Below are 12,285 nucleotides of genomic sequence, written 5' to 3' on the forward strand. Positions count from 1 at the left end.
CATGACGGCCGCATAATATGTGAAGATACAACATACTTTACCTGATTCTACATGGATATCAATACCACTCGCCGCGACATCATCTCGAAGCTCAAAGATTTCCACGCAAACGCCTGTTGAGTGATTCTATCATGTACCTACCTGCCTGCGGTAATGGGTGGTTGTCCCCCGCAGTGGCGAAGCATGCCTACCCCATACCCACGTTTCAGTGCCGCCAGCCAGAGGAGAATTGCGGGGAAAACCAGACATCATGCGCCTTAGCTATATCAACCCTCGCCTGCAGACTTGCCGTCAATAGCTTGAAGTCCACCTTTGCATGATACTTGGTCGCACCCCCAGTAACTTTGTTTCTTTGTTGAATACACGATAGACTCAGCCCAAAAGTGCTTTCCCAGGGTGGTATTTCATTGCGAAATTTCGTTCTCTTTGTAATGATTCGACCTCTGTGAACCAATATTGGCCTCGTATGCACAGAGGACGACCTCGTCTCGGCACTCAGGGTAATTAATGCGAGGAGAACTGACTCCCAACCTTGATCTCTTTTTCATTCTCTAGCTTCCTTCATTCGTATAGATTATACAGAGCTATCGATCGTCCTTACGGACCAACGAATCATATCGCAATGGCGAATTCACCGGGACTTTTTCGTACACCATTGACGACCTCAGTTCGAATCGGTCCATTCCTGCTTACTGTTACAATTCTAGAACCAGAATTCGATCCAAGATCCGAACGATCACGATCTATCCGATCGGTGAAGGCAAATGGTCTGAAGGGTCCCAGTCATTATCTCATCATTGCGGGGCCCCGGACCTTTAGGTGTGCCGGACGCAAATATCATCATATCACACGCCAAGGTCTGCGGTAGAGATGGCTGTGGTATACAGTAAATCTTTTTTGAATCCGCATGGGGCAGTTCGTCGATCAGGGATGTCCGGCATCAAGAAACACAGATCGTCAAGCGCTTCGCATGAGATGAATTCAAAACCGTACTTAGGGTGACGAAAATGAGGACTCAGAACTCCGGGACATTAGTAGCTAAACAAGATCAGCGGTCTTCTACTTGAAAAACTAATATCCTTTGGGTCGAAAGCTCGTCGTGTGATCTAACTTTATAGTAATAATGACCGACGGAGTAAATCGTTTTTTATTGACGTCCTCGGTATTGCGTTCCCTGGTAGCATGAAGGGCAATACCCTCTGATATTGGGTGCTATCATATATATTAGTGGGAAAGAACGGGAAATTCCAAAACATACAATACTGTTCCGGATAGCGAAGGACTGTAGGCTACGGGTTAGAATGAGGGTGATTCAAGCAGGTATATACATACTATTGCCAGCAGGTACGCAGACAAATTGGCGGTTTACAGCTCGCAGGATGGAATAGACTAAACTTGCATTTAGACTCCTCGCACTGAATCTAAGAAAAGTTGAGAAGAAATGTGAAAAATGAACCTGAGATGGCTGATATTGCGAGTATTTGACATACGATTTTGTCAGGCTAAGTTACCGATGACCCGTAAATTTTGGTAGTCAGTATATCAGAATAGTAATGGCATACGAGGTTGATAGCATGGCCACATTGGAGATAGATGTTCCTTACTCTATAGTTAAGTGATAAGCAGAGAGTAGATATTGACGAAATGACGAGGATCTGCTCACTGGCGACGGCGGCACATCATGTATACAATGAAGGGGCAAAGGAAGAAACACGAGGTCAAATGCGACTGGGAGGATGGAAGATATCAGAGATAGGACTCACTTTATAAGCTCAGGGCAACGATTGGGCAGCTAAGGCCGTCGACGCGACTGGGACTTACAAGGTCGCAATACTGGTAGTCAGCTGTTTCAGCAGAAGATCCGGGAGAACACTGCCAAGTTCATCAGGGAAACACCATTATACGCGGGGACCTTATTCTACGGCGAGTAAGAAACTTGATGAGAAGACATCGTAGAAATCTGAAGTCATCCGCGGGCTCTCAAGACAGCATAGGAACGTTTGCGATATTATTTCCGAACAGAACTGGATATACAACAACAGGGTACAGACTCAAGTCAGAAAAGATGTTAATCAATCAGTATCGGCGGGAGGACCCTGGGAACACGTGGAAGTTCTTACCTAGTTTCACTTAATTTGATGTTCGCGAGGCGCGACATTGGAGAGGGCTACCGCATTGATAATGAGGGTCCACCTAACAGAGAAGATTGGGGGGGGGTCAATATTTCGTAGTAAGGTCTATGAGGCGCCTCCGAAACTAAAATGCACGCAAAGTTGGGCTGGTTTGTTCTGCTTCTTTCCAATCATCTTACCCTTGTAATCCTTATGATCCAGATTTTCCTCGTAACACTGCCGGCAAAAGTGTCGGACAGAAGACATGGAAGCTGTGCTTTGTAGAGAAGACTAGAGAGATAACGGTCACAAGATAGCCTTAGTAATTAAAAGTAGTTCAATTCAACAAGCTGAGTAAGTAATTCTTGAATCCATCATTCCATCTGTCTATCTACATTTTCCAAGAAGTCAGCGTGTACTTAATCTGCGTCAGAACTATAGGTGGAAAGAACAGGCGATCTAGAACGTTAAGTCGAAAATGATCATATTCAAAATCAAGTTCCGTCATACAGGACATGCGCAGAAGCAACCCAATCGACCATGGGTGGATTTTGATGCCCGGAAATTTCAAACTGCTGTCTCCGTTAATTAACCCGAGTGTGTATCCAGAAAGGATCGATCCTCGAAGGCGTTGGGCGAAATACAAAATGACATAAAGCCAAGTCTCCAAGCGCAAACGGGCACATTCACGCAGGCACTACGGATGTGGAAATAGCCTAGCAAGCGCGCGGCGATGCGGGGCAAGTACTGGCATAGAAACCCAGTGAAACAAAGTTATTCTGGGCTCTAAGAAGAAGCCTACGTGAGAGTCAGCATTCTAATTGGTGTAAGTGTGGGGATGCCAGGGACACGCCATTGAAACACGCCCGAAACCAACGGGGACATGGTATTCATGACCGATGTCAAGATAGACCCGAATCGGCGGATATCCGATCCGTTGACACCTACTGAATAAACATCGTATCATACATTTCAATGTAGCGTTTACCAGAGTCTCTCCCAAACGGTGATTGCAATTTCTGACACAAACCGGTTTATGTGTGTATTCAGTCAGCTACTAACTGAATGCCACAGCTAGACGCCACGCCTTTAGGCAAAAACAGGCGAGCATAGATCGAACTTCTGAACACATCTATGGATTACAAGTGCCCGCCGCGTGCCGAGGCGAATACGACCTTGCTGAATCTTGTCCTGAATCCCGTCCTTGAATCCCGCCGCCGTCCCTTTCTTGAGGAGTTAACCTTTTCATTGGTAATGCACCCGACTCAAAACACGTAAGGAAACACCGAAAGCGATGATTCCTGTTCGGGTTGATCTACGCAAGTCCAATGAAATACATTCATGTCACTCACCTGGACTTATAATAACAAACAAATTATTTCGTCGGCGCGAAACTCGTTGACGGTGATAAGATTTGGAGATTTGGTTACGAAGTGCTTGCGTGGCACGTCTGCTTCTTTGATGGCGCTTACATCGTAGTACTACAAATAGATTCATCCACAAAATACCGATGTACCAGTCGTATACGTCGTAGATCATTTGTGCATTGAAAAATCCACACTGCATAGTGCCGAACCATCTCTAATAAGAGCCCCCGAATTCAGACCCATGATCTATTCCAAAATTCCGACCAGTGCCATGACGCCGTGCGCTTGTTCACCGGACGTCGATACATCGTGTCGGCGCAAAAGTTGTCGTCCAGGAACAGGCTGGGGTGAGAGGTGTACAATAACAGCCTAAACATGAATGATCAGTAACGAAGACAGTCGACATCGTGCGACGTGCGTACCATGTCCAGTTCACCCTAGTCCTATACTCTTTGTATCCCCAACAATACCCCGACGCCATGCCCTCGCTCGCCAGATGTTGATACATGGTGTCGAAGAAAACTAGCCCCTCCTAAGACTGCCTGCCGCCTCTACCTTATGTGAGGTTTCGCCGTGAGTGTGTGAGCCAGTTTTGAATACATCGTCTAGGCGCAGACGATGGCAGGCAGGCACGAGTGGGTAGTCGAGGTGACACCTCATCTCACCACCACATCACGCAGACGTCTTGCTTGCCAGAAGACGATCCGTCGTCTCCGGCCAAAACTCGGACACCCACACACCAGGATGGGGTGGGGTCGTACTTTACGCAGCCTCCAGTTTCCAGGCATACTCTCCCCTAGTTCCCAAGGACCGCCTCACTCCCTCCTTTCCAGACAGAAATAAAGGTCCTTTTCCACTTTCCATCAACGCACGTTCACCGTCCATCGAGAGACCGACGCAGCGGGAACAGGTGGACGTCGTTGAGTGGTAAGGGATAACGCAATATCGGGAGGGAATGAACGACTGAAGCAGAGTCATGGGGATGGGTCGTTGGGTTGGGGTTGATGCCGATTCGTCGTAGTGTGGTGGATACACGGCGAATGGGAGGAGAATGGCAGAATCTAGTGAACAGTTGAGGAACAATGGCGTAGAGCACTAATAGATGTACTCGCCAATATCATATCGACTGCGTGCACCATGTGAAAACCTGAATAGAATATATCGAGGGTAGCTGAGAGCTTCATCGGGGCCATGAACAGCAGATGGGCGAGCTCATTCCCAGGTGGTCCAGGCGATCACACCTAGCTCTGGTCCTGGTCATACTTGGCTATTCACTCTGCCAGAAAAGCATTCAGTTTCCACTCTGCTTCGCCATTTCCCATATTCTTCCCCTGGACGAGCTCCTTCAGCACCTCAACTATCACCTTGTGGTCGTCTTTTACAAGCTTGTACCGATCCTCATCTTGCTGGCTGATATACGCGATAATGATCTTGTTGGATACAATGTTCTCGTGTATCGAGCACGGGACGCCAAAGGGAGACTTTTCCTCTGCAAGTGTCCGGAGACGAAGTGAGAAAGCGTGCTTCTTGTTGGTAGAACATAGGGAAGGACAGATGCAGTGTTAATTGTGCTAGGACAGCGATGAGTAGTACTAGTCCTCGTAAGTGGAACAAACTATAGAGTGCGACGCATCAGCGAAGGGAAAACACAGAAGGTATTAGTCACTCACGATCCAATATAATTCTCAAGCATTCCCCGGCTGTCCAGGTTCAATATGCGAGGCGACTTTTTGAAGCTAGTATTACAGGTACGATAGAATCGAGATGGTAAACAGCTGAGTACTGAGTACGGAGTCTTGACATGCTGCACGGCTATGTTGTGATTGTTTGGTTTTGGTAGATGCGAGAGTATAGGAAGGGGACTGCTGAATTGAGCACAGCCACCTATTTGTACTTACTTGCTTATGGCAGATGACGGAAAAGGAAACTTTATGACTGTGGGTTGCTTTTCAGCACAAGGGCTCGCCACGTGCCGAGGCGTGTACGACCTTGCTGGTATTTGCTCAAGTCGTGGTGTCACTATAGGTTCGATAAAAAATCGATGATATTCCAAGAAATTAAACCAATAGAATACCCGGCAGACGGTCAAGATTCCGCCTCGTCAAGCCGAAGACACAGGCTCGAAAGTTGAGAATAAGATTGGCGGCAAAATGGAGTTTGATTTGCTGTGGAGAGCCACGAGAAGAATGTCTTCAAGTATTTGAACGAGTAACGCTGACGGCGACTAGAATCTTCTTTATAATGAATTCAATATAATAGAGACAGTTCATACATGTTAGAGGGACAACAAAGCTATAAGTAAATTAGATGTATGAGGAAGAGGTATGTAATTCAAATTGTTCAGAGGAGTGTAACACATACATATTTGGGGCGAGGAGATCTTTCCTTCACTAACCGGTGAAATTCCTCCCATATTTCTTTTTACTCTAAGGGAGACACTTGACAAAAGCACATCGACATCGCGCTCATGTTGAAATCTTCCCAAACCCGCTGAGACTCGAGTGTCTTGTATGAATCTCATACACTTTGAGCCGAGGCCAGGTGAGGTCCATCAAGAGGACAAGAGCCGCCCAAGCAGGAGTACGGGCAGGAGGAAACTTGTCCTATACCTCACGGGGAATATTCTCGATATCAAACTCGATTTCGATAGTCATCCTGGAGAGTGGATGTTTGAGCTGCCTCAAAGTGGAGGCCCACCAGTCGAGTGTCATGTTCGTCTCAAAGTTGCCCGTGATGAGGACACAAATGGACATGAGGGATGGATGGTGTTGCCCAGGCCAAGTGGCTCGAGAGGACTGATTATACATGAAAGGAAGATTAAATCAGAGTGCGGTAGAAGAGTCATGACACATGGACTTGCCTATATTGAAACTTGTCCATGTTAATCTCCTAGATTGGGACAAGGCCTGACAAAGTGGGAAAGTCGACGAACAAAGTTGGCGTCATTGCATATTACATTTGAATGGTGCCAGAGAGTGAGCTTGGTCAGGTTGCGCAATGTAACTGGGAGCGGCAACTCGCGAAAAGATCGAGGAAGATCCATCTAGTAGTAGTATCGACATATATAGAGATTTGCTGGATATCCGACCCTTGCAGCGCATTACGAATTTGGCTGGCACTGGCAGAAGTGGCACTGGGTCTGCATGCGCACTGCTACCCGATGCGTACTCTTGAATACTGATGTCCTGGGTCTCAGATCCGTGAGTTTGGGGTAAGACCTAAGGACAGAGATGAACTGATCTTTGCTGCACTCGACATTGTGAAAATCCAGGATGCAGACATTGGGGAACGAAGAGACTGCATTGATCAAGACGGGAGGGTTCATCGCCTTGAGCCAGTTTTGGTCCCAGATTTGCATGCGGTCGATAGGGAAGCAGAGATCCTTGAGTTGCGCAAGGATAAGAGAGACGTATTCATTGCGTCCGATCTGTTCTGATTTGTCATTCATGCACAGGGTGGGGTCATAGGTGTTTACGGCTGCCGGATCAGCATCTTCTGCAGGCCCAAGTGCTTTTAGTAAACTGGAAAATATGAGCATACAAAGCCTAAGAGGTGCACATTTGGTTCTTCCCATAGTTGAGATAGTCTAACAAGCACAGTGCTCTGACAATAGGAGCCCTTTGTTTGGGGCGGTATTGTCAATCTGTAGTGAAGAAATGAGGAGGTGATGAACACGGAACAGAACAGAGGCTAACCGAGGTCCAAATCGACACAATGGGAGTTGAGGAGACGAAGGAGATGCATATTTATATTCCTTGAGCCACTCCAGGAACTGCTGAAGCCCTTTATTCAGTCTCTGCAAATTTCTCATTAATGGTGTGATATAGGCAGCTATCCTCCAGGTATATCATGTGTTTTGATATCTTGTAATATTGGTGGTGATGCGACGTCGTTCGCAGCCAGTATTGGGGGTGGGCACAACTTATAAGAGCAAACGCGAGGCGACAGAAAGTGCCAGAAAGTTTTATAAACGCCCCGAGATGGAAATGGGAATGGTTGAAGAGTGGCAAATAAGATTTTCATGTTGGCAGATTTCAAGCAGGAAAAGGGTCAGAGGGAGTTGACGAGGTGAACAAATAGATACAAATGAACATTTGTAATTGGCAGATTTCGGGAGTAAATATAGGTGGGAAGTTTCGGGTCGGGTAGACCTTGCTTACCAGCAAGGTAAAGGTAATCTTAGTCATGGTGAACAAAACGGGAGAATCACCGAGAATAAAGTGCTGCATATTCCTAGACTGATGTAAATTACGAGAAGCAAAGGAGCATACAGGTAACAGGAAAGCGAGGTAACTTCGTTCAAGTCCACGAAACTTGAGGTCCTGAGAGAGCCTGCTAACAGTGCCTTTAGGGTTGAGTTTGAGGTAGCAATTCGATGGTAACGAAGTAAAATGGGAACTTTTGGGAAGTGAAATAGTAGCATGAAGAACTTCTTAACTTGATAGTGCTATACCAATGAAGGCTGGGATAGAACCTGATGCAGATGGAACGAACAGGGCTCATCGGACCCGTACACGGACCGGGACACCGACTCTATCTCTGTTACGTGCACGTACTTCTTTGGACTGGTCATTCCTTATTGGGACGGGCGCCCGCCGCCAGTTCCGAGTCCTATGAATATAGGTATCGGTTATTATGCCAGTTTGAATTATCATGGGAAAATCTATTCGAGGTATCAAACCTTATCGGGTTTTGCCGACTCGCCTACTGGGCCTTACCGTGGGAATATTTCTATTCAATGCCGTCTTTATCCGCTTGCCTGACCCGTTACTTTCCGTTTTGCTTCCACTGTTTCACATATTCGCTTTTTTCCTCTTCCGCCCGTTTCTTTCTTTCTTTCTTTCTCATTTGACTTTCTTTTTTTGCTTTCTTTTTCCGTTTTTCTCTCTTATATTCTCGTCGTTTCTTTCTATTCTTCCTCATCGCCCCATAAGTCAGCTCGTTCGTCATCTCTACTTCATCTATTTCCATGTAGCTTACTCTGTCATTCCAATATCTCTTTCTTTCTCTCCTTCAAAATGTGCCTCCGCCTCCGCCTCTTCCCCTTCTACTTTGTACCTTACCGTCTCTCCTGTGCTTGCCTCCCGTCTCTATCTCTTCCTCTTCGTACTCGAACCCGATTTGTCGCTTCATCTTCGGCGTGCGTTGCGGGTCCTTGTCGCTCGCAACACTCTTCTTCTTCGCAGTGTTCTGAAATAATGTTAGTTTGTGTGTTTATTCGTTCATTGCTCGTGGCGTACCGTAGTTTGGTCGCAATATAATTTTCATCCTTATGTGGCCTCCTCAGCACTTCACGAATACGATGGAGCATTGCGCTTCCACTATGTCACCTATCCTGAACATATGTGGCCTCGGTTGGCCGGTATTGTTTATTATGGAGTGCGACACTTCACCACGCGATTTGTAGATGCAGAGAACCAAGTATGGTTTAACGACGGCATTGCATTAGGTAGACATTCGCTACATGAAGGTCATATTGACGACGTCAACATGATGCGAGACAAGACGGGCAAAGACCGTGACATGTTCATATACAGGTAGGCCAATATATGAAAACTGATGTGCCCGACGGAAAGAAAATTCATAGGACTCGGACATGCCACGCAGATGCGTTGGCCCTCACCCCACTAGTACCACCACTACCACGGAGCGATCCACATTACGAACACACCATGGAATTTTTCAAAAGACCTGTGATGTACACTGTAGCTTTAGAAAGTGCATTTATTTTACTTTGTATCTGGGTAAGTGAGCTGTTCTTCTTGTGTCATGGGGACTGATTGTTATACAAAGCATGACTACAAGTTTAAGTCGGCCCGTCCCAGATGCTTCCTCTCAGGGCAGAGCAGAGACATGCTGGATTATCAACGGCTTTGGGTGCCAGAAGAAAATCCGGTGTCAATAAGATATGGATGATGTTAACGTTGGGATTTCAAGTGTAAAACCTGCCAGCAGAGGTGTGGTTGGTTATCTTCTTTTCACTCTTTCAATCTCATGAATTATGGCTGCAGCTCGTCGTGTCTGGCCTTCTTTCGGGCACTAATTTCTCCCTCTACCACGTCGACATCTACGACGACCGATATATACACCCTATCATCTCTGATATCAACCTACATGTGTTGGAAAATTGGAATGCCATACAGGAACCGAGGATCGCTCTCAGTGGAGTACCTTCAAAAAGTCGCCACTTGGGCGAGATTTGCCTGTCACACGATGTAACAACTACATGTTTGCGCCACTTGAGCAATTCACTGGTAACGAATGCTTCCGACTCAGAGAATCAATTCTAATTTATCCGGGCTAAGAAAGTGGATGGGCTTTTGGACTTTGAAGCGTCATCACTATCATGTCGCAGGGTATCCGACGTCGATGGCATGGTCCTAGAGGCACGGAACCCTTTCTTGGCACATGCTTGAATTGACGCCAATGACAGAATCTGTGATCGTCTAAATCATTATTACATAGATCATTGAGCGCTTCGCAGGAAATGAATCCAGATTCTTACTCGTGGGTAAAATGATGATTCAGCAATACGGGGCATGCATTCTACAGGGTTTCTATTAATACCTTATTTGTATACTTATATCCTTCGAGTCGAAAACTGGTCATCGTAGGGTCCGAGTTTATATAATAATAATGTAAATTTTAATGATATCCTTGGTAGTATTCCCAGCAGCAGGAAGGGCACAATCCGTCGATGTTGGGGGCTATCGTAGATGTTAGCGTGAAAATAACGGGAAAATTGTACGGTATACAATACTGCTCGGGATAGCGAAGGCTAGGTAATTTGGTTAGGAGGACGGTAATTCAGGTAGGCTAGTATAGACGTACTATTGCCAACAGGTATGCAGACAGACTGGTGGTTTGGCAGCTCTTAGGATGGAATAGACTAAACTTGCATTTGGAATTTTCGCATCGAATTTGGGAAACGTCGTAAACGCGAAGACTCAGCCTGAAGTGAATAAAATTGTGCATTCTTTGACGTACAATTTCTTCAGCCTAAGTTGACAGCGATTAGCAAGGTCGGTGATCTATACAAGGACATACGAGGTTGAGAGCATGACCGCATTGGAAGTAGACGTTCCTAACTCTAGACATAAGTGATAAGCAGGGACTGGATATCGATGCAGCAGGGATGGTCTGCTCACTGGCGACGGCGGCACATTATGTTTGTGTGCAAGGTGAGAAGAGACGCAACACGCCTAGGAGGATGAAAGCGGCTGAGAGGATAGATACCAGAGATGCCGCTCGCTTTAGAAACCAAGGTTCACACTGTGCCGACTTATGGGTAGCTTATACATCCGAGTTGACGAGCTTACAGTCATGATACTTGTCGTAAGCTGTATCGAATGCAGAAGAGCTAAGAGCGCGCTACGTAGTCCATCACGGAAGAACGTTAAAGCTTCAGCGCCAAGCACTTCATTCTAGGACAAGAAAGGCTTTTGGTGAAAAGACACTGGTGCATCTGAAGTCGCCCACCTCTCAAGATGGAGGACTGGCCTGCGGTGGTAGTGTTTCCGAACGACCTGGATATACATGAAAGTATGCGATCCCATTAATTCATATCAGTAGACGGAACAGAAATGCGGTTAAAGGCCTGAATGACACGTCAGCCCTGACGAGTAATAAGATCAACTTCCTTCCTTTCTGATGGGTAGACCGACCTAAAATGGAGGCTATGACTTGAGTAAAGAGATGAACTTATGGAGTATCCGAGACACCTTGATGGTAGCTAATCAGGGTTGGTAAATAGTAAGTGATTAATTATCGAGGAAACGTAAGAGTGATGTTTGCAAGGGTATGAGAATCCTGCATAAGTATTTTCATCGCAGCCGCTGTTTTCTTTTCAGTAGTATTAGCTTCCTTTTTATGCTGCCCATTTAATGCAGTAACACCTGGCGATGATTTCATGGTGAGAGAGAGGACTGGAAGGCAGAGAGAGGATAACAGGCAGCGGTTGGATAGTCGAGATGATCTTGTCAATTGACGAGTCGGAATAGAGAGTTGTTCACACGGGCACTCGGACCGACTTCTGCCGACTTGAATCCCTGTCACGTGCAAGTTCTCTTTATCTCCTTCCGCCATGGACCAATTCGTGCGCTACGAACGTCGCTATGAGACATTTGGCTGAGATAGGCTCGACACTCTTAGGCGTAGCAATGGTGGATATCGATAGGAGAGGTGGCAGTCAGAGTCAATTTGTAATAGGTAAAACGAATCGTCTTTCTCTTGCATTACTGAAACTTATCGATATACACGGAGTATGGTTTGCAATGCTGTAAATTCAAACTAGGCCTATTCCAGATGTTTCCCATCGGAGCAGCGAAGAAACAAGCGGATGATCAACAACTTTTGGGTCTCGGAAAAAAGCCGGTGTCAAGCACGTAGATACGGAGGTTAGCGCTGGAAATTTAACGTCGAAGACTTGTGTGCGTTGGTTAACTTCTGTTCATTCTCTCAATCTCATGCGTCCGCGTCATGGCTGCAGCCCGTTGTGTCTAATCATCATTCGTACCCACTCTACCATCCCGGGATTTACGGCCACTGACACCGACACTATCAGCTATGCTATTGACCTATTGAAAGGGTCTCTATGATCATAAAGCTCATTCTTTTGCGAGATCTACGCGACGCGCTTGTGCCACCGACCTTGCGACCAGGATAGCCGTTACCAGTGAGAACCAGGAACGAGAAGTGCACACAGAGGCTGGATGGTCGCTGGATTCGGCGTCTTAGAGTTTTCCTGAAAAAAAAAGTCGGTTTCAGTGACCAATGCGCCGAGGAAGGTGTTAATTAAGCAGTTGCAG

At 46.4% G+C, this 12,285-nt stretch overlaps 3 protein-coding genes across 3 annotated transcripts; 1 reads left to right on the forward strand and 2 right to left on the reverse strand.

The window, feature by feature from the left end:
- Positions 1-4,740: 4,740 nt before the first annotated feature.
- EV420DRAFT_1590415 (uncharacterized protein) lies at positions 4,741-5,193 on the reverse strand. The gene is made up of 2 exons (XM_060474911.1): positions 5,149-5,193; positions 4,741-5,093 (listed from the first exon to the last, which is right to left on the reverse strand). The coding sequence occupies exons 1-2, from the start codon at positions 5,169-5,171 to the stop codon at positions 4,877-4,879; spliced, it is 240 nt and encodes a 79-aa protein (XP_060322282.1). The 5' UTR covers positions 5,172-5,193; the 3' UTR covers positions 4,741-4,876.
- A 509-nt stretch (positions 5,194-5,702) lies between these two features.
- Positions 5,703-6,779, reverse strand: EV420DRAFT_1590416 (uncharacterized protein). Its single transcript, XM_060474912.1, has 3 exons — positions 6,435-6,779; positions 6,220-6,273; positions 5,703-6,195 (listed from the first exon to the last, which is right to left on the reverse strand). Exons 1-3 carry the CDS (start codon positions 6,577-6,579, stop codon positions 6,110-6,112), a joined length of 285 nt encoding a protein of 94 aa, XP_060322283.1. The 5' UTR covers positions 6,580-6,779; the 3' UTR covers positions 5,703-6,109.
- A 2,022-nt stretch (positions 6,780-8,801) lies between these two features.
- EV420DRAFT_1590420 (uncharacterized protein) lies at positions 8,802-9,115 on the forward strand. The gene has a single exon (XM_060474913.1). It carries the CDS (start codon positions 8,822-8,824, stop codon positions 9,017-9,019), a length of 198 nt encoding a protein of 65 aa, XP_060322284.1. The 5' UTR covers positions 8,802-8,821; the 3' UTR covers positions 9,020-9,115.
- Positions 9,116-12,285: the final 3,170 nt, after the last annotated feature.

Source organism: Desarmillaria tabescens (genome assembly GCF_030435595.1).
Source record: "Desarmillaria tabescens strain CCBAS 213 chromosome Unknown EV420scaffold_126, whole genome shotgun sequence".
In the NCBI taxonomy this organism is placed as follows: Eukaryota; Fungi; Basidiomycota; class Agaricomycetes; order Agaricales; family Physalacriaceae; genus Desarmillaria; species Desarmillaria tabescens.

Excerpts from the sequence above, each read along its gene's own strand:
- EV420DRAFT_1590420 (XM_060474913.1), top strand. The coding sequence starts at position 8,822 with ATGTGGCCTCGGTTGGCCGGTATTGTTTATTATGGAGTGCGACACTTC.
- EV420DRAFT_1590415 (XM_060474911.1), bottom strand. The coding sequence starts at position 5,171 with ATGCTTGAGAATTATATTGGATC. Across the intron at positions 5,094-5,148 it reads CTTGAGAATTATATTGGATC|TTTGTTCCACTTACGAGGAC; the intron begins GTGAGTGACTAA and ends CGCACTCTATAG.
- EV420DRAFT_1590416 (XM_060474912.1), bottom strand. The coding sequence starts at position 6,579 with ATGCGCTGCAAGGGTCGGATATCCAGCAAATCTCTATATATGTCGATA. Across the intron at positions 6,274-6,434 it reads CTCTCTGGCACCATTCAAAT|TCCTCTCGAGCCACTTGGCC; the intron begins GTAATATGCAAT and ends ATGTATAATCAG. Across the intron at positions 6,196-6,219 it reads CATCCCTCATGTCCATTTGT|ACGAACATGACACTCGACTG; the intron begins GTCCTCATCACG and ends GGCAACTTTGAG.